The 23,826-nt window shown below is 40.8% G+C and overlaps 1 protein-coding gene across 5 annotated transcripts in view; it reads right to left on the reverse strand.

The window, feature by feature from the left end:
- AGMO (alkylglycerol monooxygenase) overlaps positions 1–23,826 on the reverse strand; it is a 413,111-nt gene that overhangs the window by 388,722 nt on the left and 563 nt on the right. For all 5 annotated transcript variants that reach the window (XR_011976493.1, XM_072650817.1, XM_072650818.1 and 2 more), the window contains exons 2-3: positions 20,698–20,828; positions 2,910–3,061 (exon numbers count right to left, since the gene is read on the reverse strand). Coding sequence is in view for 4 of the 5 variants with exons in the window: in XM_072650817.1 (XP_072506918.1) it covers positions 2,910–3,061; positions 20,698–20,828 (283 nt within the window). In the remaining variant the exon portion in view is untranslated. The remainder of the gene's footprint in view (positions 1–2,909; positions 3,062–20,697; positions 20,829–23,826) is intronic.

Raw genomic sequence — 23,826 nt, forward strand, 5'->3', positions numbered from 1 at the left:
GACTTGGAAGACCATCTCAGTAGAAAGTCTCCAAATATGCCAAATATTTATAGCAGTATTTTTTTGTGATAGCCAAGAAATACAAACAAATAAATCCCATCAACTGAGGTGTGACCAAACAAATTGTGGTACATGAGGATAATGGACTATAACTCTGTTCGATTAACTTTAGTAAGTGTCTGATGTGACAAGCACATAGTACAAATGATTAAAGTGATGGCTTACAAAGAAGCATGGAAAGATTTCTAGCAACTGATGCATGGTGGTCAACAGAGTCAACAAACAATATACACAGTAAGTACAAAAATGTTAACACAGGAGTCCCCCGGGACTAACAAGTCCACAGGGGTAAGTAGACAAGAATCATGAAACAATTGTAGGGATGGTCCTCAAGACCTATAAGAAGGCAGTGAGAGAGTTGTAGGCACAAGCCAGTTGGGTAAGCACTTTGGAGAAATTACAATAAGATATGGGCAAATAATTGGGGCTTAAAGGATTTCCCCCAGAAACAGGAATTTGCATTTAGTAGCAGTGGTGGTGATGGCAGAGGCATCAGCAGCATGTTGTCAAGCTCTCCAACAAGCAATATGGTGTGCTAGAAGGTGCCCTGGCATGAGAATAAGGAGGGTCTAGGTTCAGATCCTGCCTCCAACCATTCCTAGCTCTGTGACCCTGCACAAGTAACTTGTCTCCTATGGGCCTCAATCTCCACATTTCAAAAATACGAGGGTTAACCTCAATGGCCTCAAAGATCCCTGCCTGCCAGCTATGATGCCCACTCAAAACCATAAGTGCATCTGACAAAAAACCTCGAGAAAGCCCACCCCACCCAGCTCCTAAGCAGTGGCCTAGCCATATGGCTCCTCTCCTCTACTGATCCAGTAGGACCATTCATTTATCCTTATTACCTTCCTTCTCCACTCAGGACTTATGCTGGTACTACATCATGGACTCAGGGGTTCCTAAGTCCTTGAAGGCTTGGTCAGGGCTCTTACAGGTATCACCAAACTAGAAAGCTTTGGAGTCTAAGCCTGGTAGCAGTGAGTACAACCACGAGGCCATGAGGACTAGCTTAGCTGGGCTCAGAGAGCCTTCTCACAGTGGTATGTAGCTACAAGGTGAGGAACTCATGAGGAGTGAGACACAGGAGAGTAGAGGTAATGTTTATACGAACATCACTACAGATATGGGAAGGACCTGATCCTCCTACTCCCAGGTGCTAGTGAAAGGGCCCTGCCTCAAACGAGTCATGCCAAGTTTATCCAATTAGAGAAAGAAGGGATGATAACCCTTTCCCTTTTATCTTTCTGCATAAAAGGTCAAAATTAGTCAATAAATTTGACCCAAAAAATAAGATTCCTCATCTTTATTTACTCATGTTTAATAACTTACATACAGCAGGTTAAATGCTGTTTATAAATAAGCCCTCCATTAAAAAAATAATTTCTGCTCGATTTAGCAGTCTTTCATGGTTGATCCCATCCTTGGGTTTGGGACATGTGTATGCCAGTAAGATATTATTTCTTTAATTGTTTCAAAGGCAATAGATGCCAGGGTGATAAAGAGCCAGAAAGAACTGCAGAGATCCATTTGTTAAGCTCCCTCATTTTACAAATGAAGAAACTCATGCTTCTAGAGACCAAATGATCTGACAAAGTTAGACTGGCCAGAGCTCAGATTTGAACTCACCTCCTTCAACCCAGACTCAACTCTCTCACTACTGTCTATGCCACCTACTTCTAGCATAAAACAAATAAAACTCCTTTAAAAATTCATGCTTAATTTGTTAAACACAGGATCTTTTAACATAAAAATCCATTTTATCATAAAGTAAAAAAAAAAAAAAAAAAGTTCTCCAGAAAAGGAAAGATTTTTCAATGTAAGACTGTGGGATGTTTCTTCTCTGGTTGCCTGGACAGGTCATTGCCTGCAGGGACATTCCCTCATACTCCCTCCCATCCTCATACATACCTTCCTTATTCATCCTGTTCCCAGCTCTCTCTGACCTCCCAGCCTCCTTCTCATCATTATTCCAGATCTCCTCCTTTTCCTTCCTACCCACCCACTCAGTTCACCCACCCACCAAAATGTTGAATTTCTTTCCACAGCATTGTTTCAAGGCGGAACACTTCCCTCTCATCCCCATTCCATCACAGAAGTTCATCCTCTGCCACCAACATCAGCCTCCTCCAGCTATGACCTCATTTTCCCCTCCCTGCCAGAGCCACAGTCTCTTCTGGACCCTGGCCAGTCCCTATAATGCCCCTTCTCTTACTTTTTCTTTGCCCCACAAAGCCCCTCTGAAGGGAGGCTCCCTGGCCTCTCTTCCTCTCAGGGGAGCAATCTAGAATCCAGTCTGGCAAGGGTTCTATAGAAGAGGTGAGATTGTCCTTGGGTGAGTACTTTTTTTTTTAAAGCCTGGGAATGCCTTAATCTGCTAAGTTCATAGCTGATTACACTTTTCCTGGGAATGTGAAAGAGATGCCCAGAGGTTGAATAAGGCTTACATATTCCTGGCATTGCCCCACATTACCTAGGCAGTGGCCTGTTCCAACTCCCTTCTAAATTCACATTCAATCAGGTTGATGGGGAAGGCTACACTGTTTACAAGTGTCTTTCCATTTATCCTAGGATGGCGTCACCAGGAACAAAGGAAAACGGATGTAAGTTAGTGGGTGGAAGACTCAGACAACTTTCAATATTATCCAGCCTTTGGTGATGAATATGGGAAAGGGGGGAGGAGAAACTTAAGAAATATACTCTGGTCCCCTCCTTTGTCTTCTTCTTCATCTTCAGAATGACAGGATTTTTTCCACTCCAATTTCAAAGGCATTCCCATAATTAATCTTAATACACTTCACAACCATCATATACACAAATCATCGGTGAGATGTCTCATTGTAACTTACCATGGGCCATGCGGTGGAACCAATAGTAACCTAGGTCAACTCCCAAGAAGGTCAAATACCATGTCCATGGAGAATCCCAAGGCAGATTGAAGACTCTATAATTCTCCCACACATAAATATAAGTGGACAACTCAATACTCCTGAAAAAGAGTCTGCAAAGGAAACAAAGGTAAGCTTCAGGTTCGTGTGCTAGAAGCAAAATTATATTTAGGAAATGCAATAATTCTTTATCAAACAATTACTTTGTCTAACACATTGTGCAAGGTACTTGGGGATACTGAGGGGGAAAAATAACCCAGTTCTTGCCCTCACACATCCTGCATTCATAAGACCATTAAACCAGGACTGGAAGGGACTGACAATGCCTTTAAACCAAACTTTTTCACTTTACAAATGAGAAAACTGAGGTCCAGGGAGTTTTAACTCAATTCAATGCAACAAATATTCATTAAATGCTTACTATGTGTCAGGCATAGTGCTAATGGATGATGATAATCATCTATTAAAAGAACCAAAAGACAATCTCTGTGCTCATACTCTAATGCCTTGTCCCAGGTTGTATAGGTGACTTTCTTCTGGAAAACAACTGAGAGCAGGGGAAACTGGACGAATACAACACGCATGCAGGCACAGAAGTACATAGAAGATAATATTACAAAGGAGGGAGCATGTCAGGGCATTTCTTAACAAAAGCCTTGGTAGCTGGGCTGAGCCTTGGAGGAAAGTAAGGATTCTTGTGTCCAACAATGTACATCACCAAGGACAAAAAGGAAATACCCTTTCTCACAAAGAACTGACATTCTACTGGATACAAGCACATAGCTTGAATATAACATATCAGAAGGATCTCCAAGATGCCAGGCATGTCTGTTTGCAGAAGAGCTGACAGGATCACAGCTGCCAGGCTTCCATTTTCATTAAATGAAGGGGAAGGCTCTTCTTGCTCTTTTCTCCCTCTACATATCAAGTGAGAGCCCACAAAAGGCCTGGCACATTCCAAGGAGCCTTCAGTGTGAAATTATGCCCCATCTGTATCTCCTCCTGCGTTGTAGTGATGACCCAGACTGACTCAAGAACCCAGTGGGAGCCTTTTGAAAGGGAGGATCATGGTTCAATTGGTGGCCAGTTTGACTAATGAGATGGTGGCTTTCCCATATTTCTAAAACATTGCTTACTTTCTTATACCATGTATTTTAACTGAAAATGATCTGTCCTTCTCTAATTTATACATGCACACACACACACACATACACAGTGAAGCAAAGCTACTGTTAGCAGTGTGTGTGTGTGTGTGTGTGTGTGTGTGTGTGTGTGTGTATGTCCTCAGGATAAGTTGCGTGAAAATCAATTAATCAACCAGCAAACATTTGGAAGCACAAAATTTAAAAACAAAACAAAACAAACAAAAACAACGCTATATCATGTCCTCCAGGAAATTCTTACTAAATGCACATGGAAATCACCTTTTCAGGACAAATTGATTGAGGCATGCAGGCCCATGTTGCTCTGGGCCACTGCTGCCTGGAGGGATTGGGTGATACAGGAGCTACAAGTGCAGTTCTCATGGCAAAGTTCTTTCTTCACTTTTAATAAAAGATGTTAAGCACAGCTGTTTCTGAAGCATTGAACAGTTTTCAAGCTCATATAAATACTCTCTTAATTTTAGCATCTAGAGCAAAGCTCCCTCCTCCTCACCTTAGTTTTGCCTCTGTTTTGTAGACTTTCCAGAAAATGCACACACTGTATTCCTACAGAGCTCCAGCAGTGTCTAGAGGGACTCTGATCCATTCTGGACACTTGCCCAGGAACAATGAGAAGTCATTTCACTCAGAAGTGAAGGTGTAGCTACTAACTCCCTCCACTAACATTTTGAAACTAGACCTTTTAAATACTCCCAGGTACCTCTCACCAGATCTCTGCATGGTTAAGCTCCCCACCTTCCACTCAGAAAGTATATACAGCAAATGCATACATTTCATTTTCTTTTGCATCATTTCTATCTATGGTTATGGAAGGACAGACCTGAGGTCACATTCCAGACATATCAGTTCCTTGGAGCATTTCTCTCATTTCAAGTCCTGCTATTTCTAGGTGCCTTCTTTGCTTGGGAGTCAAAAATGGAACCCTCAACAGGTCATCATCTAATTACTGTCACTTACCAAGGGTCATCCATTTTGTCCATTGCAAAAAAAGAAAGGCCTTGGGAGAGAGAGAGGATAGAGGGCTAATCTTGGACCCTAAAAACCTTGGACATTCAAATCAAGACTGAGACACAGTAGTTGTATTAACTTCGAATTAAGTTTATTAATGTCTCAGTTCCCCCAGCAATGCTCTCTAATCATCATCATCATCATCGGTAGCAATAGCATCATTGGTGTTTTAAGGCTTACAAAATATTTTTTTTAAGTGACTCATTGATCCTTACAACAGCACTAGGAGACAGGTGATTCTATTATCCCCATTTTACAGATCAGGGAATTGAGATGGAAAGCTTGATTGTCAAGACTTACTCAGCTGGTGAGTTTCAGAGGCAGGTACGAAATTCAAGTCTTCTTGATTCCAAAGTCAGCATTCTAGCCATTAAACCATCTAGCCACTGCTTTTGGCCCAATAATAACAGATAGTTAGTATTCATATAAGGATTTAAAGTCTGAATTATCTCATACCTAGCAATCTTGTTAGGTGCCTATTAGTTGTATAGGCAGGTAGGTGGCACAGTGGAGAGAGTTCAAGTTTGGAAATCAGGAAGACTCATCTTCAGGAGGTCAAATCTGGTCTCAGAAACTTATTAGCTGTGTGACCATGGGCAAGTCACTTAACTCTGTTTGCCTCAGTTTCCTGATCCATAAAAGGAATTGGAAAAGGAAATGGCAGACCACTGTAATGTCTTTGCTAAGAAAACCCTAAATAGAGTCACAGAGGGTCAGACACAAATGAAAATCAACTGAATAAATGCATATTACAGTTTTTGTGACCTCCTACAGGTAAACTGAGGCTCCAAAGTCAGTGCCTTGTCTGTGGATACATGATTAGTAAGTGTCAAGAGCTAGAATTGAGGTAAACAAGTGCCTGGGTCTTTAGGAGCATTAACTTTAACACTGCTTCTGATTTCTCTGTCTAAGCCCAGAAAAAAACAAAAACAAAAACAAAAACAATTTCTCCATTTGACGCCTTGAGTTTTCTCATCTGTTAAATACAATCCTAGCCAGTGTCCTAGGGGCACTGTGATGAATAAGTCATAAAAAGTGGGGACCGCTCCCAGGGCTGAGCCAGACTACACATCACCACATCTTACTATGTAACTTTAAATTAGAGATGATGTGCTTAGAAATACTCTCAAATTCCTTCCATCGAGCAGCTTCCTTCTCAAAGTCCATTATTAAAATTACTAGCAGAGCCACAAGCAAATGAGAAAAGCTCGTAGGGCTTCCCCTGGGTTGGGGCTCAGGAGAGCTGTCCTGCCTTGAAATTGATGAGGAGGGAGGTGACTCTCTTATGGTGGGTCGCTTTAACAATGAGCAGCATCTGTCCAGATATGGAAATATATGTGTAAATGGTTGATATCTGCACTCTCAGCTTTGCAAAGTGAAATAAACACATTATATCACGAGCTTTCACTCATCAATGCATTGCTAATGTATAAAGTATTTCAGAAAATGGGCACAGTTTCAGCGGAGACATATAAATGTGTCTTTCTGTCTTTTACAATTACACGCTCCAGAATTACCTGCGTATTCCATTTAAAATACTCTCTCTCTCTCTCTCTCTCTCTCTCTCTCTCTCTCTCTCTCTCTCTCTCTCTCTCTCTCTCTCTCTCTCTCACACACACACACACACACACACACACATACACACACTCTAATTAGTAGATTTTATATCATGGAAAAACAATTCTCAATTCAGACCCTATTTGTTTAATGACAAAAACCTTTATTCTTTGTTAAGCCCACTTTTTTTTTACTTTCTTGCATATACTTCCTTGGATACCAACTGATTCCAAGCTATTCATCTCATTCATCATTGGATCTCTACCAGGTGCCAAATGCTTTTGTCAATAACATGTTGTGCAACTCCAAAGTCTTCAGTCTCTTACCAAGAACTACAGATGGGAAAAAATTAAAGGGATAGGATATTCACTGACTTCCCCCCCCCCCTCCCCAAAACCTGGCTTCATGCTCCCAAGGAATAAAAAAGTATATAGCAAAAAAAAAAAAAAAAAAAGCAAAAAACAAACAAACAAACAAAAAACAAAAAAAAACTTTATTCCCCCTACAGAGATGCTGTGGGCAAGGTCATATGTAGAGAATTTGTCTGAAATGAGCCCCCAATAGAGTTACAAGGCACATAAAAATGTAAATAACTGTTGGGGGGGTGAGGGGCAGGGGCAGAGAGGATTCTTACATAGCCTAAATGGCTTGCAAAGTGGCCAGTTGCCCTCATATGGTCGCTGGGTCCTAAACAACCAAAAAAAAGCAAAATTGGAAGAATGATGTTGTTGCTTAGTTTTAGCTGAATTAATTCACTGAGAAAAGGAGACAAATTCATTCAGCTATTTTAGGACCAGATAACCTAATTGTATTCTGCAGCATACTGTACCTTAATAATAACCAGTGAATCCTACCTCTCCCTTCTCTGAACCTGATGAAGTCTGCTCTCCCTCTAATCTAGGATCCATGGGAATGGAGATCTGGTTTCCTATCCCTTCTCTAGCACTCATGCTGGGTCAGCCCTAGTCCAACAACCCCTACTAAAATAAAATACCCCCTTCTTGATTCTTCCAACCTTGGGAAGAAAGAATTATTTTTAAAGAAAGATACAAATTTTGGAGGTGCATAGGAAACACTCTACCACGTGCCAGGATAACTCCTGTCCCATATCAATCATGTCAGCAAACGTTTAGTACACATGTACTGTATACCAGGCACTGTACTCAACAATGAGCATTCAGATAAAGAAAACTGTCTGCATTCTCAGATATTCTTACAATAAAGTGAAGAGAGAGCTTGTGCATACAATGTAAGTATATATCAAATGACGCCTAAAAGAAATGCAAGATTATGGGGGGCATTAGTATGTGGAGGGATATGAAGAGGCAGTTCTTGTGAAAGGTAGGGCTTAGAAGAGTTTGGAAGAGAACATTTTATTTTAAGAGACAGAAATGAAGACACAGAGCATTCTAGGCATGGGAGATAGTGCAAAAGCATGGAAGGAATACCACGTCTGAAGAACAAGAAAGATACCAGTTTGGTTAGACCACAGGGTGTATAAAGAGAAGGAAGGCACTTGGATAGGAATGAATGCCTTTAAATGGCAAACAGATAATCTGATATGCAGTACGTTCACAATCTACTGGTCTCTCAAGTCCAACAGGGCAGTGTTCCAATTGACTGTCTTCTGGGAAGAGGATGTTCACTTGTTTTTCTGATGAGAGGAGACGGTTCATTAGCTAGACACAGACAGACAGATAGATGGACACTGAAGGGAAACAGCTGAAGCTATACACACACACACACACACACACACACACACACACACATATATATATATATATATACATATATATATATATATATATATATATATATATAGAGAGAGAGAGAGAGAGAGAGAGAGAGAGAGAGAGAGAGAGAGAGAGAGAGAGAGAGAGAGAGAGAGAGAGAGATACACATAATATCATTTGGAAGATGGGGGTGAGAGTAGGAAAATCTTGATCATGACTTTCACATTTCAAAAGCCTCAGCATCCCATGGTCTTTGGGATCACCCTATGTCTCGGGGCAGGATCACTTGGGGTTACTCCTAAATGTAAATTGACTGATAACACTGGACCCTGGTCTTACAATGGAACTTAGCACCTCCACCATGGTGACTCCCTAGTCATAGATACTGAAGAGTCCGTGAGATCAAAACTCCATTAAACTCCAGCCTGAACACTTTCCAGCAGTGTGGCTGTGGGCAAGTCACTTAAGCTCTGGGAAACTCAATTTCCTCATTTGTGAAATGGGGATAAGCATAGTTATAATACACCTCCATCACATAATGAGAATGCTATGATAGCCTCAAATATCTATGAAAATATGACTTTGGGCTGCTGTTATTTCTCCAAAGTGTTGATGCTTTCCTTTCCAAATGAAAAAGGTTTTCTAGTGGTGAGTGATGAATATTGTCATATAATGACGTTAATGACAGAAATAGAGACAGGGAGGGTAGGAAGAGAAAAAGGAAAGAGGGAGGGAAAAGGGAAAGAAGAGTGGGAGGATGAGGAAGGGAGGAGGGAGGATGAGAAGAGTGTGAGGGAAGATGACAAGAGAGCAAAAAAGGAAAAGGAAAGAGGGGAAAACAGGAGGAAGAGAAAGGGTGAAGAAATGAAAAGAGAAGGGGGAAGAGAAGGGAAGAGAGAGGAGGGATAGAGGCAGGGGGAAAGAAAGAGGGAGAAAGGAAGAAAGAGACTAGAGAGGAAAGAGAGGCAGTGAGGAGAAAGTAAAAGAGGAGAATAGGAGAATGAGAAGAGAGCAAGGGAGAAGAGAGTGAGGGAGAAGAAGAAGTAAGGAGAAAAGAAGTGGAAGACAAAAAAGAGAGAGGGAAGAAGAAGAAAAGAGAGAGGAATCAAAGAAAGATAGAGGGAGAGCAAGGATAAGAAAGGAGAAGAGAGTGAGGAAAGGGTAGGAGAGAGAAGGCAGAGAAGATGGTGGGGACAAAAGAGGGGAAAGAAGAGAAAAGAAAGAAGAAAGGGAAAGAAAGAAGGAGAGAAGAGAGGGAGGGGAGAAGAGAAAGGAGAGTGAAGAGAACAGAGGGAGGGAGAAATAAGGGGAGGCTTCCTGAGAAAGGTTCATTTACTAAACAAAGTGAAGCTGCCTGTGATGGAAATCCCCCGAACTTTCCTTTAGAGGTGCCAGGTCTCGAGCAGACACCCAATTTATTACCCTGTCAACTGCCTTATTAGGGTTGACACAAATCGAGCAGAAATATTCCTGACATTCTCCAGTTGAGGCACATGAAGCCAAGCCGGGCTCAAGGTGGAGGCCAGGCGGGAGGCGCTGGGGGACCTCTCTTCCCTGCCTTCTATCAGCAAGATGGAGCTGCTCTCCTCCCCTTTTTAACATGCAAACCCAGCCATGAATTCACCAGCACTAGGAACAATTCACCAGAACAACACAGCTGGGAAATGATTATCAAGCTCTGGCAAGTCCTTGATTGCAGGAAATCGCACCTACATTTTCCAAAATGTTCCCACCAGACCCTGAATCCTAAACCCCAGCTCCTTCCTCTCCCCTCCACACCTTTCCACCCCCACATGACTCTGCTTTCTGGAATTTCTACTTCCAAGCTGAAAACCCAGCCTGGGGGGAGGAAAGAGCTCCCGGAAACAATCGGAGAGCTACACATCCAGCCCAAATTCTTAGGTGGGGATGCGGCCTGCTGGTTAGGGTAAGGGATTAGGGACCTAATTCCCAAATCCGCCCTAGCTTAGTCATTAACTATGAATAGAGGACCAAGGGCTTGCAATCTTAGGGTTACAAGGTTATGGAGAAAGAAATATTGCCAAGTCAGTGATGGAGACACACAGAGGCCTTCCTTAGACAGTCCCCTTTGCTCCCAATTCAAGATAACAAACACACACGCTTTAGGTGCTACCTCGTAGGTGCCGGGCAAAAACTCAGCACTCAACATACATAGGCAAGATGAAAAAATAATAATAATAGGAAAAACCCATGACTTCAAGAAGCTTGAATCCCAAATATGAAATAACCCAAGAGTCTGCTTTCTAGTTGTGGGGTGGGGGGCAGAAGACAAAAACTTATTTCTTCAACCAAGGGAAGTTTTATTTTTAAATATAATGATCTTTATACAAACACAAATTTATTTTTTCTCTACACTAGGAAGAGGACCTGTCAATGAATACTCAGTTACTGGGAGGAATTGACCAGATACTCTTGGCTGCTTTCAAAACACATTGTCTTCCAGTTTCTAAGATGATGAAGATGCAGTCTTAGGATAAATTGATAACAAAATACAATTTTTAACATGGAAAGTTTCACAGCAAACGGGTTCAAATTCCCTATTTCCTAAATAGAAGCTGCTAGGTAGCCCAGTTGGTCTGGACCTGGAGTCCAAATCTGAGGTCAGACACATTTCAGCTGTATGACCCTGGTCAAGTCACTTAACCATTATCTGACTCGGTTTTCTCATCTGTAAAATGGAAAAACCAATAGCACCTACTTCCCAGGATTGCTGTGAGACTCAAACTGAATATTTGAAAAGTGTTTTGGAACCCTTAAAGTGCAACATAAATATCATTATTGTTGCTGTTACTTTATCATTAGGCTTTTCATCTGTGAAACTGAACTCAGAGTCAGGTCTGAGAACTCTTTGCTCCTGGAGCAAGGGCCAGAAATTGCGTCCATGTCAATGAAACCAAACATTCCCTCATTGTTTTTGTGGGTGTAGGAGGGGTGGAGAAGAGAAGCCAGGTTGGAGAAGGATCAGTCTGGGAGTTTCCTATTTTAATTATTCTTGCTTTACTAGAAGCTAAGTTGTGTTTTTTCAGGATTAAAGGTAATAAAATAACAAAGGACTGAAAATTCTATTGTGCACCCTCTGACTTTGGTATCTCCAGCCTAACCTTGATACCCTCAACCCAGGTTAGATCTCTGCTAGAAGTACAGTCATCGCTCTGCAAAGAATGTTCCAGTATTGAAAGGCTTCTAAGCCTTTTCCCTATGAACTTCATGAAAGTCAGCGAGTTTAAGTCACTTGGGCTTCAGATGAGAGTATTGTAGAAATCCCCTAGCGTGTACATCTACACAGATTTTTGTTTGTTTCCCTTGTTTGGTTTGTTTCTGTTTTGGGGGTTGGGGTTTGTTAGGAGGAGGGAGGAGGCTGGAGTAAAGAGAATTATGAGTCAAGGAAGCCACACCTCAAAATGAAATAAATGATCTTTCAATTAATGTTTGGCTATCTAAGTACTAATTAGGCCTGAACATTCCCCCTTGAGAGAGGGGAAAGAAGTTAAACTCATTTTCATTTGTAATGATATGTGGCAGAAAATAAAATCCAACCAACCAAATCACCAATGAAAACATACCATACCGTAATGGCTGCTGCTTTGCATTCTTCTTTTTTCTTTTACACACACATACACACATATGTATATATATACACACATGTACATATACGCATACACACATATACACATATATTCCAAAAAAATTTCTGGATGCTGACCCTGAAAGCAGATATGCCCGTCTGCAAAAATGCCTGCTGCTTTGCTCCATCTAGTGGAATACTGATTTTTATTTAGCATGAACACAACGGATACCATGCCTTCCAGGGGCTATGTGGCTCACCCTGAGACCCTGCACAGTGGAACCACAGTGGTATCACATTTAGGAGAATCAGAACATTAGACTGATGTCTAATTTCTTTCAGTCTAATTTCTTCAAATCATGAAACAACATATGTTTTAAATATTTTTTAATCTTTTTGCAAATATAATAGAATAGGTATATGAAGAAAATAAATTCTACAACTTTTTAATTTGGAAAATTATTATAAAAATGGATTATACAGACATTTTGAGCTCAATGCACACTGAATATGCTTGATAATTTTGTTTAAAATTAATTTGAAAAGCTGAGGATCATAATAATTTCCTAAAGGCATAGTTATTAATTATGAAAAGTAACATTTGTAAAAAATAGCAAAAGTAAGGCTAGAACAAAGTAGACGGAGGTTTCCTCTGAAATGCAATGACCAAGAACACTCGTGTCATCCCTGCCCCATTCTTTCTCCTACTGTGAGTTGACTGTAATCTCTTGGTTATTGGAATAAACAACAGGTCTTGCGTTGGATGAAACATTTATTGCTTCTTGTTAAATTAGCATGCAGTTACTAAATGAGTCGCTCCAAGTGATGAGTACTTCTCACTAGAGAATCAGGCTTGCCAGCCCCTGTTATTACTTCTACGCTAAATATAGAATGTTAAAACTCCAGTTCTCATTTTTCTTTTTCTTTCTTTTTTTGGTTTTATTTTGTGTTCTTGTTGTTTTGGTCAGGGTCAAAAACATTTCTAAGGAACTTAATTTCTTCTCCTTATCCTCTATCCATCACCTCCCAAACAAACAAATAAAAACCTTGATAAACGGAGGTTCTTTTCACTAAGAAGTGGGAAGCCCTGTTCCCCAACATGGCAGGCAGAGCCAGGACATAGGGCTAGCTGATGAACTGCGTGCCTGGAAGCAGACTTTAGCCACCACCCATTCACAAAAAGGAACACCATGCCTTCTCGTTTGTAAATATTCCACTTCAGACTATACCTGAACTACATTCTAGTTTGATTTATAATCTGTTATTTCGAAAGAATTACAGATGCCTAAGAAATAGCGAACCAACTGCAGATATTTATATGTGGTATAAAACTTCTCCAGGGAGAAGAAAGTTTACAAAACCAGAAACATTTCAAGGAAGTCACAACAGAGGGGCCCAAGCGTCACAAGAGAGCTCTGCGAAAGATGTTCTTTTAATACAAAGGAAAAGATGTCATGATTTCCCCGTGGTTCCTTCTGAGATTAGTAGCCCGATTTCACCCACTATTTAAGGTTTTATTAGTAATTATTAGAGTTTTTTCTAAAACAGAACCACCTAACCTCTTTTTTCTCCTATCCCTGTAACGATTTTTTTTATTGAATTTAAGTGCTCTGTGAGCATGTGTGCAGAGGAAGCGATTGATTGCAGAAATACCTGCCTATAATGCGATGTGCTTAACGCCAGCAAACAGAAATTTCCGCACAGACAGGGAAGGCTCGGTTCTCCGCGGAGATCAGCTGGGGCAAACCCGCAGCTGTCTGCCTTCCTGCCTGCTCCCAGAATCCAGGCTCTGATGCAGCTGGACTTTTTTCCTTCTGACAAACCGCTGTCGGAGAGACGGGCTAGAAAACAAGAAGGACCCTTGACCAGATTTAAATGACCTCTTCTGTCCTGAGAGATGCTGACCTCCGTTTGGGAACATATGACCTTGACCTGACATTGAAACGGATTATTCCTCCCCCCCACCCCAAGTTTAATAGGCCAGGCCAGTCCACCCTCGGCACATTTTCCAGTGCAAAGATTGAGAAGTGGGAAAAGTCTGTCCCCAGACTCTGTTAGATGGCCTCCACGTCTTTGCCTTCAGAGTACCCAGCTCCATGCAGAAACGGACGGAAGCAATGCTATTTCCCAAAAAGAAGAATCTGCCCCATCCTCCTGCCACATTTTCTGTGCAGGAACCAGAGGCCTTAATGGCCAGCCTCAGTGGCTCCTGAAGAAAATGAAAATGAGTCCCTGGGAGAGGATACGATCCACAGTGTGTTAATCTAACCCTCAGCTGTTAATGATTTGCACTCCCATGTCCCCTGATGCTGCGGCTTCTGCTGGAATATTGTTTTAACGGTTTCTGTAGAGTTTCCCTGATCTTTTCTTGCTGAAAGGGGACTGAGGGGAAGGGAAACCTGAGCAGCAGCAGCCAGGAAGCCAGGCCAGAACCTGTCTGCTTATCCTTTGTTTTCCGACATACCTGTTCATTGGACTTAGAGGTGCAAGACTCTGCTTCCCACACCAGAGGACTAGATAAAGAGCAGCCACGGCCTCTGCCTTTGCTTTTTGCCGTGCGTGTGTGTACTTATTTCATATATACACATGCAACATTTTGCAGATCTTAAAATGCTATCCACAAGCTAGATATCGCTATTATTACAAACCTTTTTTTCTCATTTCAGATAAATAATGTAACTACAACTCCTCTTTAATTTATAACATTAGGGGTCGCTGAAAAGCTATGGATATTGTCTCTGATAAGGCACACATATAGCATATACATATATATACACAGACGCTTTCATTTTTGTTTCCTAGAAGAACCAGCAGACAGCCTGGCACTTAGAAACTGTTTCATCAGTGCCCACTTATTGATTGGTTGACACTCAGCTGCGGGAGGTGAATGTCAGGCACTATTGCCTCCAGTTGCCTGAGATCCTAGGGCTGCCCTTGTCCTTTTGTAGAAAGGGATGTTTGCTCTTGTAAAATTCCGGAAGTGTCATGGCAGCTTCATGCTAAATATCTTGGCATTAACCAATCCCAACTTTGGGCTCTGTAACAACCCAATTAGCTATTCATACATCATACATTTGTTGTCATCTACTATAAATCTAGCTCTGTGCTTAGGACATAAAGAAAGAAACAAATTGGTTCCTGACCGCAAAGAACTTACATTTGCCTAAGGGCAAAATAAAGTGTTACAGAAGAATTAACATAAAATATATACAAAATTGCCCTTAACAAGCATTTCTTAAACATTTACTTACTATTGAAAAGTGTGATGAATTAAAAGGAATGTTCCAAGTTTAAGACAGACACTAAACTCCTGGTGTGCTGTCCTTGACCCTGGACCACCAAAGGGATCCTGTGCTAAACTATGGGAGCCACACTTCAGGAGGGACACTGGTAAATTGACCTATGTCTGAGAATGGGGGAGGGTAAAGGGGAAAACATCCAGAGAAGTACTGCCAAGATGCTAAAGTTTTCCCTGTTCCAAGCAATGTGGATACTGAGATAAAATGAAAAAAACATTTCCCTAAGGGCCTTTTCTCTACAGACATCTCTACAGAAAAAGAAACAGGTAGCTATGTGGTACAGTACATAGAGTAAGGGACTTGGAATCAGGAAGTCTTGAGTTCAAATCCTGCCTCAAATCCTTACTAGCTGTGTGAGCAATTCATTGAACTTCCCTCAGGCTCAGTTTCCCCATCTGTAAGATGGAGATGATAATTTCACCTACATCTCCAGATTGTTAGGAGGATCAGTTAACATTCATGCAACACTTGGCAAACTTTAAAGTGTTAGATATTCCTGTTATTAAAAACTTTTTTTCTTATTTCAGATCTGTAATTTTATCCATAACTTTTCTGTAGCTTATAGTATTAGGAGTCACTGAAAAGTTATGGATATTGTCTGTGATCATGGCACTAGTGTTTATCAGAGGCAAAACTCAAAGTCATGCCTTTTTGATTTTGCAATCAGACCTCTATGATGAAATGGTGCCCCTCCGCAGATAAGTAAATACACCATTATTGGAGAGAGGAGAGAGTGTTACTAGGAAAGACTTCCAAAAGTAGACTTTTGAGGCAACAAAATGGTTCCATGGATACTGTTCTGGACTTGGAGTCATACTTAGTTCAAACCCTGTCTAACATACTAGTTGTGCAATACTGGGCAAATCAGTCAGCTTTTCAGCCTCAGTTTCCTTATCTGTAAAATGGGGATTATACTAATACCCACCTTACAGGCTTGTGGTAAGAAACATGTGGGATCACATTTGTAAAGTGACCTGCAAAATTTTAAGTGCTCTGTAAATACTAGATACTTTTACTGAAGGAAGCTGGGGTTTCTTAGAGACTACATCAAGGAGAGATACATTACAGGCATGGAGGAAAGCCTATGCAAGAATATAGAATGAAGTGTGTGTGTGTGTGTGAGTGTGTGTGTGTGTGTAAAAATATTACTTAGCGTTAAAAATCTCCTCTGCCCATTAATAGGCCTCAGGTACCTTTTGTTAATTTCTAATGAGGCACTGAATCATGAGGATTGTGCCTTTTGGCTCTAAAAAGTATATACACACACACACACACACACACACACACACACACACACACACACACACTGAGGTGAGGTTTTGCTTTGGGACTCACTTAATAGAAGAAGGTTATTTGGCCATATGAGACTCTGGGTAGCCATTAAGGAGGCCCCTGACTGAAAGCACAGGTGTTGGTGCTTCTCTCTCTGGTCACTATGTATGCATGTATGTAATGGTCAGACGACTGGATCTGTCTGATGAAACTGTGATGCATGTGTTGCTTATGGTCCGACAATTAGAAGCCCTGTCTGTTTGTCTTTATTTCTCTGCTTGTATTTTCTCATTTGGTGTGTAACTAAAGAAGATTGTTGATCCCTGAAAAACTGCTTTCCTTTTAGAAAAGCAGATCTAAGAACCTGTGAAGCAGACCCTTCTGTGTATGCCAGGGTGCTTGCCGCTACAGTGTGTGTGTGTGTGTGTGTATGGAGTGGGGGAGGGGGGAAGTGTATGTGTATGTATATGTGTATGTGTGTGTGTATGGGTATGTGTGTGTGTATGGAGGTGGGGATGTGTATATGTATGTATATGTGTATGTGTGTGTGTATGTGTATGTGTGTGTGTATGGGTATGTTGGAGGGGGTTTGGCTAAAGGGCAGAGTACATGAAGAGTGCCATGCGATAGGTTTAAATCATCAAAGGCTTTAAATACCCTTCAAAAGAAAGAAATGCTGGAATAGAGTCCCTTCCTACAAAAGAAGTGGAGACAAACTTCATGCCCTTTGATTACAGAACTGGCAAGAAAAATGCGGCATCACAATGAAACTTCCTATTATCATTTAATAAGAAATACAGGCATGAGGAATTCTAAGAAATGTGAGATTAAATACATGGATGCTTATTGAAACAACCAGGACCCAAAGAATGATATACAGAACGGCTATAACAATGTAAAAGAAGTGATCACATGATGGAAACTTTAAGTGAATAGCCAGTAACACTTGTAAAAAACAAGTAATGAAATAGACCTCCTCTACATAGAATGGAAGAGGACTACTGGTGCAGAATGGTACATATGTTGTGAGATTTTTGGTTAGTCTACCCAGTGTGTTAGTTTAACTATTTCGCTTTGACACAAGGGAAGGTTCACTTCAAGGAGAGGGATGAGGAGTGTTTTCAGAAAGCAATGTGATATGAAAAAGTATCAGCAAAATACATGAATTTTTTTTTTAAAAATCACTTGTGATTAACCATGATGTTTTAATTGCAGTCACAAAAACATGATTCATAACCACAACTCCAGCATCTCTCTCCTTTGTAAAATTATCTTCATCATCCTTCCAGTGCCCAATTTTGATGAAATAAATTCATTGAGTCAAGTGAATATACTTAACTTCCTCAGAACTAATGAAGTTAAACTGGCCACCAAGTAATTTTTAATAACTCAATTGATATTGCCCCCTCGAAGTTTTCCAAGGTACTTGCTTCAACTTGGAAGAGATACAAGGGAGAAGAGAGGTCATAGTGTGATAAAGTCAGATTCTGAGCCAAATGGGATCAAAAAGTTCAACTACTGAGGTACTGAATTGTTTGGGTTCTGACTGGCACAGGCAAGTATTTGGGCACAAATTAGAGAAGAAAATATTTTTTCTTTTCTTTTTACAAATGATTTCTTTTCATAACAACACGTACCAATTGCTAGGGGTATATAGACTAGGGGTTTTCTGGCTTGCAAAATGCTTTATAGATGTTATCTCATCTGTCCTTCATAACAACTCAGGAGGTTAGTAGCAAAAGAATTGTGTTCTCCATTTAACAGATGAGGAAACTGAGGCCCAGAGAGTTTCAACAGCTCATAACAGCACAGTAAGTGGCAGAACTCTTAAAATCAAGCCTCCTGAGTCCAAATTCAAGGCTTTGACTATTTGTTTCCTTTTCGACTTACACTAATTTGTAATTTTACTTTTTTCTATAACCCTTAAATTTTTATTTCATAAAAGGCAAAGAAAAAAAAAAAAGAATCCACCCTCCTTTTGTGGGTGGATCACAAAAACATTCCAAAGTCCTGAGAAATGCAAAAAGACAAGCCCTTAGAGCACAGTGAGAAACACTGGGTGGGAAACCTAAGACACAAACCACAAGCCCCTCAGCAGCTCCTCCTCACCCATGTTCTCTGTTGAATGGACTCTGATACCCAAGGGAGCCTTCTCCTTCTGCACATCCTACACACACACACACACACGCACGCACACACACACACGCACACACACACACGCACACACACACACACACACACACACACACACACACACACAGAGCTAGAACAAGGGTGTGTCTGTGCTGCTCTGTCCCAGGAGACTCTGACATCACATTCAGTTCTTAAGTAGGAAGGAAACACAGCTTAACACTTAGTGAGAATAATTGGTTAAATTAGAAAGCTACCAAAAGGCCAGTGAACCCCATCCTTTACAATGAACAAAAATCTGTTTTTATTTAGAGTGAGGTTGGAAAAAGATGCACTAACTGAAACAAATTTCCCTTTTTTGACATACAATAGACTGACCTGACTAGCATCCATTTGTGACCTGTTGCTCTGTGCTACCAGAGAAGTTCCAATGGCCAGCTATCACCTCTAGGGGAAAACACAGGTTGCTTTTGAATACCTTCACTATCCTTTGCAATCTTTCTTTCTCATCTGATTTTATATTCTTTTGCTAATATTTCTGACCAGCAAACCACTCCAGAACGTTTGCAAAGAAAATCCTAAATGGAGTCCTGGAGATTGGCCACAAAAGAATGACAACTACAATACACCTGATATTCCACCCCAAACAGTCTTGGCTGTCCCCATACATGTTCTTCCATTTCCTACCTTGTACAAACCCCCACCCTCCCTTACAATATCCCTTCCTCACCTCTACTGTGTGGAGGACCATAATCCCCTTTCAGACACAGATACAACTTTGTTTCTAGAAGAGACAGAAGCATACAGCTTGGGTATCTGAGGGCTTTCTCTCAAAGCCTCTTTATTATGACCCAATCATTCCCATACCCTCAGAATTGGCCCTTCATATTTACAGCATGCTCTTTTGTATTTACTTTTCTGTCAACATCTTGTTTCCTTCAACCAATGGAATTTCTTTGAAGTCAGGGACTTATTTTTACCTTTAGCACTCCCTTTCCCTCTACCATGATTAATAGGACCCTGCATGTAATAATGTTTAATAAATTATTTTAATATAACAGAATTTTATAAAAGCGAGAGTATCCAACTACTCTTGTGATGTCACTCCTGGATATATATCCCAAAGAGAAAACACACACTCACATAGCACACAGGTCCCCTATCAATCAGAATATTCACAGAAATATTTTTAGAGTAGGGGAAAAGTAAGACAAATGGTAGCCAGTCTTGGTCCTATTGATTCAGGGATACGGTTAAAGCTACCACAGTACATGAATGTGATATGATATAAAATAATATAACATAGCATAATAAATGTAACAAAATTATATGACATGATATGAAATGACATGACACAGCACAACATATAATATAATTCACAATAAGGAACAAGAAATAGGAAGAATTCAGAAAACCTCCATAAGCCTTGCATTAAGGGAGGGGGTTTAGACTAGGTGCTTTCTGAGATGTGTTCCAAATCTAACGACATAATATCCTCGGTCAAGACAAAGAAAGAAGAACCAGGAGCACAAAATAGACATGAAAATGCTGCTGAAATGAAGACCAAGTGATTAATTCTAATTCCTAGTCTTGGCCCCACAGAACAGGAAACAGGAAAGACAAACAAATCTTTTTCTACCTTCAGGCTTCAGATGGGGGACCATGGACGCAGAATGGTACATGCTCCCTCAGATGCAGTCAGTGATTAGCTTGGCCGTCTTTTTTTCTTTTGCCCTATATCCAAATGGAAGGTTCCACGTGTAGGAGCAGTGGTTAGGGGAAGGAAGGGGAAAGTATAGCCAGACTGAGTTTCTGAATATCCCAGTCGACCTAACTGAACACACCACAGACAGATGGATTTTCTAGATTAGAACACAGCAGAATTTTTCACATAATAGCTGTAACATAGACATTGTCTGCATACAGTAGAACACTTTCTTGTACTCTGCTTTGGGAGTATACAGGTACATTTATTCCCTATAACTAAAGAGTCTCACTCACGTTGGAAGCCTCGACAGGACACCTGCTGAGATGGAGGTTAACGCATCATCGATTCTTCCTGCTAGCTTCCCTTTGAGGATCCAGCTGAGCACCAACTCGAGCAGCATCAAGGAAATGAAAAATGGTGTCGCCTGCAAAGGAAATTCCCAGAAATGAGATTTCTGTACAGCAAACAGCACACGTGGAATTGCTGAGCTTCCTGATTATTCATGTCATTGAGACAATCTTCTTCTACTCCCTGGGGAAAAGGAGCCCAAGGGATATGGGGCAGGAGGTCTGCCAAAGGTGTCCTTTTGAATTTTGGGGAAAAATAGATTTACATTGAGAGGGAATAAGAAAATAATGCCCTTTATTCATTGAGAAAGTCATACTTATCGTTCCTTGGATGAAGGACATTTTTGGTGAGGTTATCCACTGTGCCAATGCAGAAAAGTATCTGTTCTGCAATTTCTAACCTTGGTGGGTTTTCAAGCCTAGTGAGAGATTAGGAGACTAGTCCAGGGTGGTCTTACATACTCCAAGCCTGGCCCTACTATACCATGCTGCCAGTCAAGGTTTTATTAAGGTTATAAAACAGAAGATTTCAGATTGGGTCTAAAAAGACAAGCAAATCAAGATATTATGGGACATGTTATTCAGATGTGATAAGACACTGGTGGGTTGGGGAGAGGGTGATGTCCCTGCTGATTTAAAAGTTAGTCAAAATGGCCTGTGAAATCTTAATTCTGAGACTTCGTGACTTAAATCAAACTAATCAGGCTCATAGAAGGAGGCTCCACTGGGGGATTGTGACCCTGAGCAAGTCTCTTAATTGTTGGGTATAGTTACTTCAATAATCATTTTTTAAAAATTAAGTGAAAAATACATTTTAATTTCTTTTTCCAGCAAGTCATATGTAAGGAAATGTCTTTATTGAAATATCCTTTCCTTGGTCAGGGTTTACTCCAATAAGTTTCATCTTAGGGATGGTAAATAGTCAAGGGAGAGAGATGGGGTATTTGCATGAGGAGACATGGCATGGCATCTTTCACATCTCAGACCCTTGGTTTTCCCATTTGTAAAGTGACATCAGAAGGAGGGTGTCTGTGCTACCAGTCTTGTAGGAGACTTGTGAGAAAGCAATCCGAGGACAACATAGTATGTGAATGTGTTATTTTCTTATAACTAAGACAAAGTGTTTCTGGAGAATAATTGTCAATAGAGCTAAGTTCTGTTTAAATGAAAAATTCAATTTTTCCTTTCTCACATTAGAAAGAAACTTAGTCGCAGGCAATCCAGAAAGGGGTTTTTAATGTAGACTCCCTTTTCCAAAGCATCCAAACACTTGGAAGCAGGTCAGCTGTTCTGAACTTTTCCAAACCCGGCTCTGAAGAACATTCTCTCTCTCATCATATTTTTGTCTATTTCTGGTCAGAGCTAGTAAATGCCGCAAGAACAGTTCAGGGAGGGTGTTGGGCTTTGATACGTTGGGTTCTAATTCTGGTTGTTTCCATTTCTATTCTTTGCCAGAGCCTGGGATTGAAAAGTGGTTCTGAACAGCGAGGAATTTCAGAGAAAACTTGGTCTGAGGTCAGCCTGGGAGAGAACATTCACTCAACTGGTAGACATGCTCATAATACAGGCATCCAGCTTCCCCCGGAGGAGAGGGCTGAGCATCTATGTAGACAGTTAAAGATCCATTGGTCTATCCCATACACTGAAGGTGAAGTACACCGGATCTAGGGTCCTTTTGCACAGATCTACCAGTAGTAAAGCATGAAAGCTGCCAGGGATTAGGATATTTCTTAAATTCTAGCATATCTAGGAGCAACAGTGAGAAGAAGTAAAACATGAGATGAACCTGGGATTCTACAGGATGGGGTCATCACAGATTGGCCAATTATTTCTTAGGAAACTAAGATGATAAAGAAAATAAATGGCATTAATATGACCTTTAAAAATTTCCAATGCAGACTTTGAATGATCACATTTGAGTCTTCTGTGAAGTAATTTAGGTATTCACATCACCACTACCCTTTTATAGATGATTCTGAAACTCATACTTGTCCATGGTCTCATGGTTAATTATCACTGCAGGTAGGATTTGTACCACGATATTTCCCAAGTACAAGGTCCCTACTCTCAAGCAGGTTTTCCTCCGCAGCTAGGAGGCACCTATAATGATAGAGTGTTGGGCTTGGAGTCAGAAAAACCTGAGTTCAAATCTTGCCTTTAGATATTTACTAGCGTTATGATCCCAGGTGATTCATTTAATATTGTTTTACCTTGGTTTCCTCATGTGTAAAATGGGAAAAATAATAGCACCAATCTCTCAGGGTCATTGTGAGGATCAAATAAAACAATGTTTGTAAAGCGTTTTGCAAATCTTAGAGAGATATATAACTGTTAGTTGTTGTTTCTGTTGTACAGCATCCCCTCCTCCACCCCCGTGCTTTTGCACTAGCTGACCCTCAGGGGTAGAATATTGTAGCTCCTCATCCCTGTCCCTTAGAATCCCTGAAATCTTTCTTAGGCTGCCTCATCACCAACTAGGACCTCCCTCTAAAATAACCTTGTACCTATTTGGTTTCCATCTAGAGAGGAACATTTTGTGCCCACTGAGAGAATGTAAGCTCTTGTTGGGCAGATAATGTTTTGTTACTGTTCTTATATATTTAAGGTCTAGAAAAGCACCTGGTATATAGAGGATACTTAATGAGGTTGTTTTGTTTGGTTAATCTTTAATGACCATAAAAGCCAACATTCGTAGAGCACTTTACAGTTTGCTTTCCAAACTTTAGCTTCTCTCCTTTGATTTCACAACAACCCTACAAAGTAGACACCAGCCATTTTAAAAAGGGAGAAACCGAGGGTCAGAGGAAAACCGAGACTCGTTCATGGTCATATAACCACTAAGGGCTGGAGACAAGATTCAAGGGTGGTTCTCTCATTACTCTATTTCAAGGTCTTTCCAAAGTATCTGGGTTCAAGTGCTGCCTGATCCTGGAAACTCACTAAAATTTTCAGTGCATTCTGCAACTCTAGTTGTATAAAAAGAATCAGTCTGCCTTTGGAGAGGGAACTTTCTCAACCAGGAGTCTCCAATGTCAGTGAAATCACAGGTCTACTGCAGTGACCATGTGATAATTT

The sequence above is a fragment of the Notamacropus eugenii genome, chromosome 3 (genome assembly GCF_028372415.1).
Source record: "Notamacropus eugenii isolate mMacEug1 chromosome 3, mMacEug1.pri_v2, whole genome shotgun sequence".
In the NCBI taxonomy this organism is placed as follows: Eukaryota; Metazoa; Chordata; class Mammalia; order Diprotodontia; family Macropodidae; genus Notamacropus; species Notamacropus eugenii.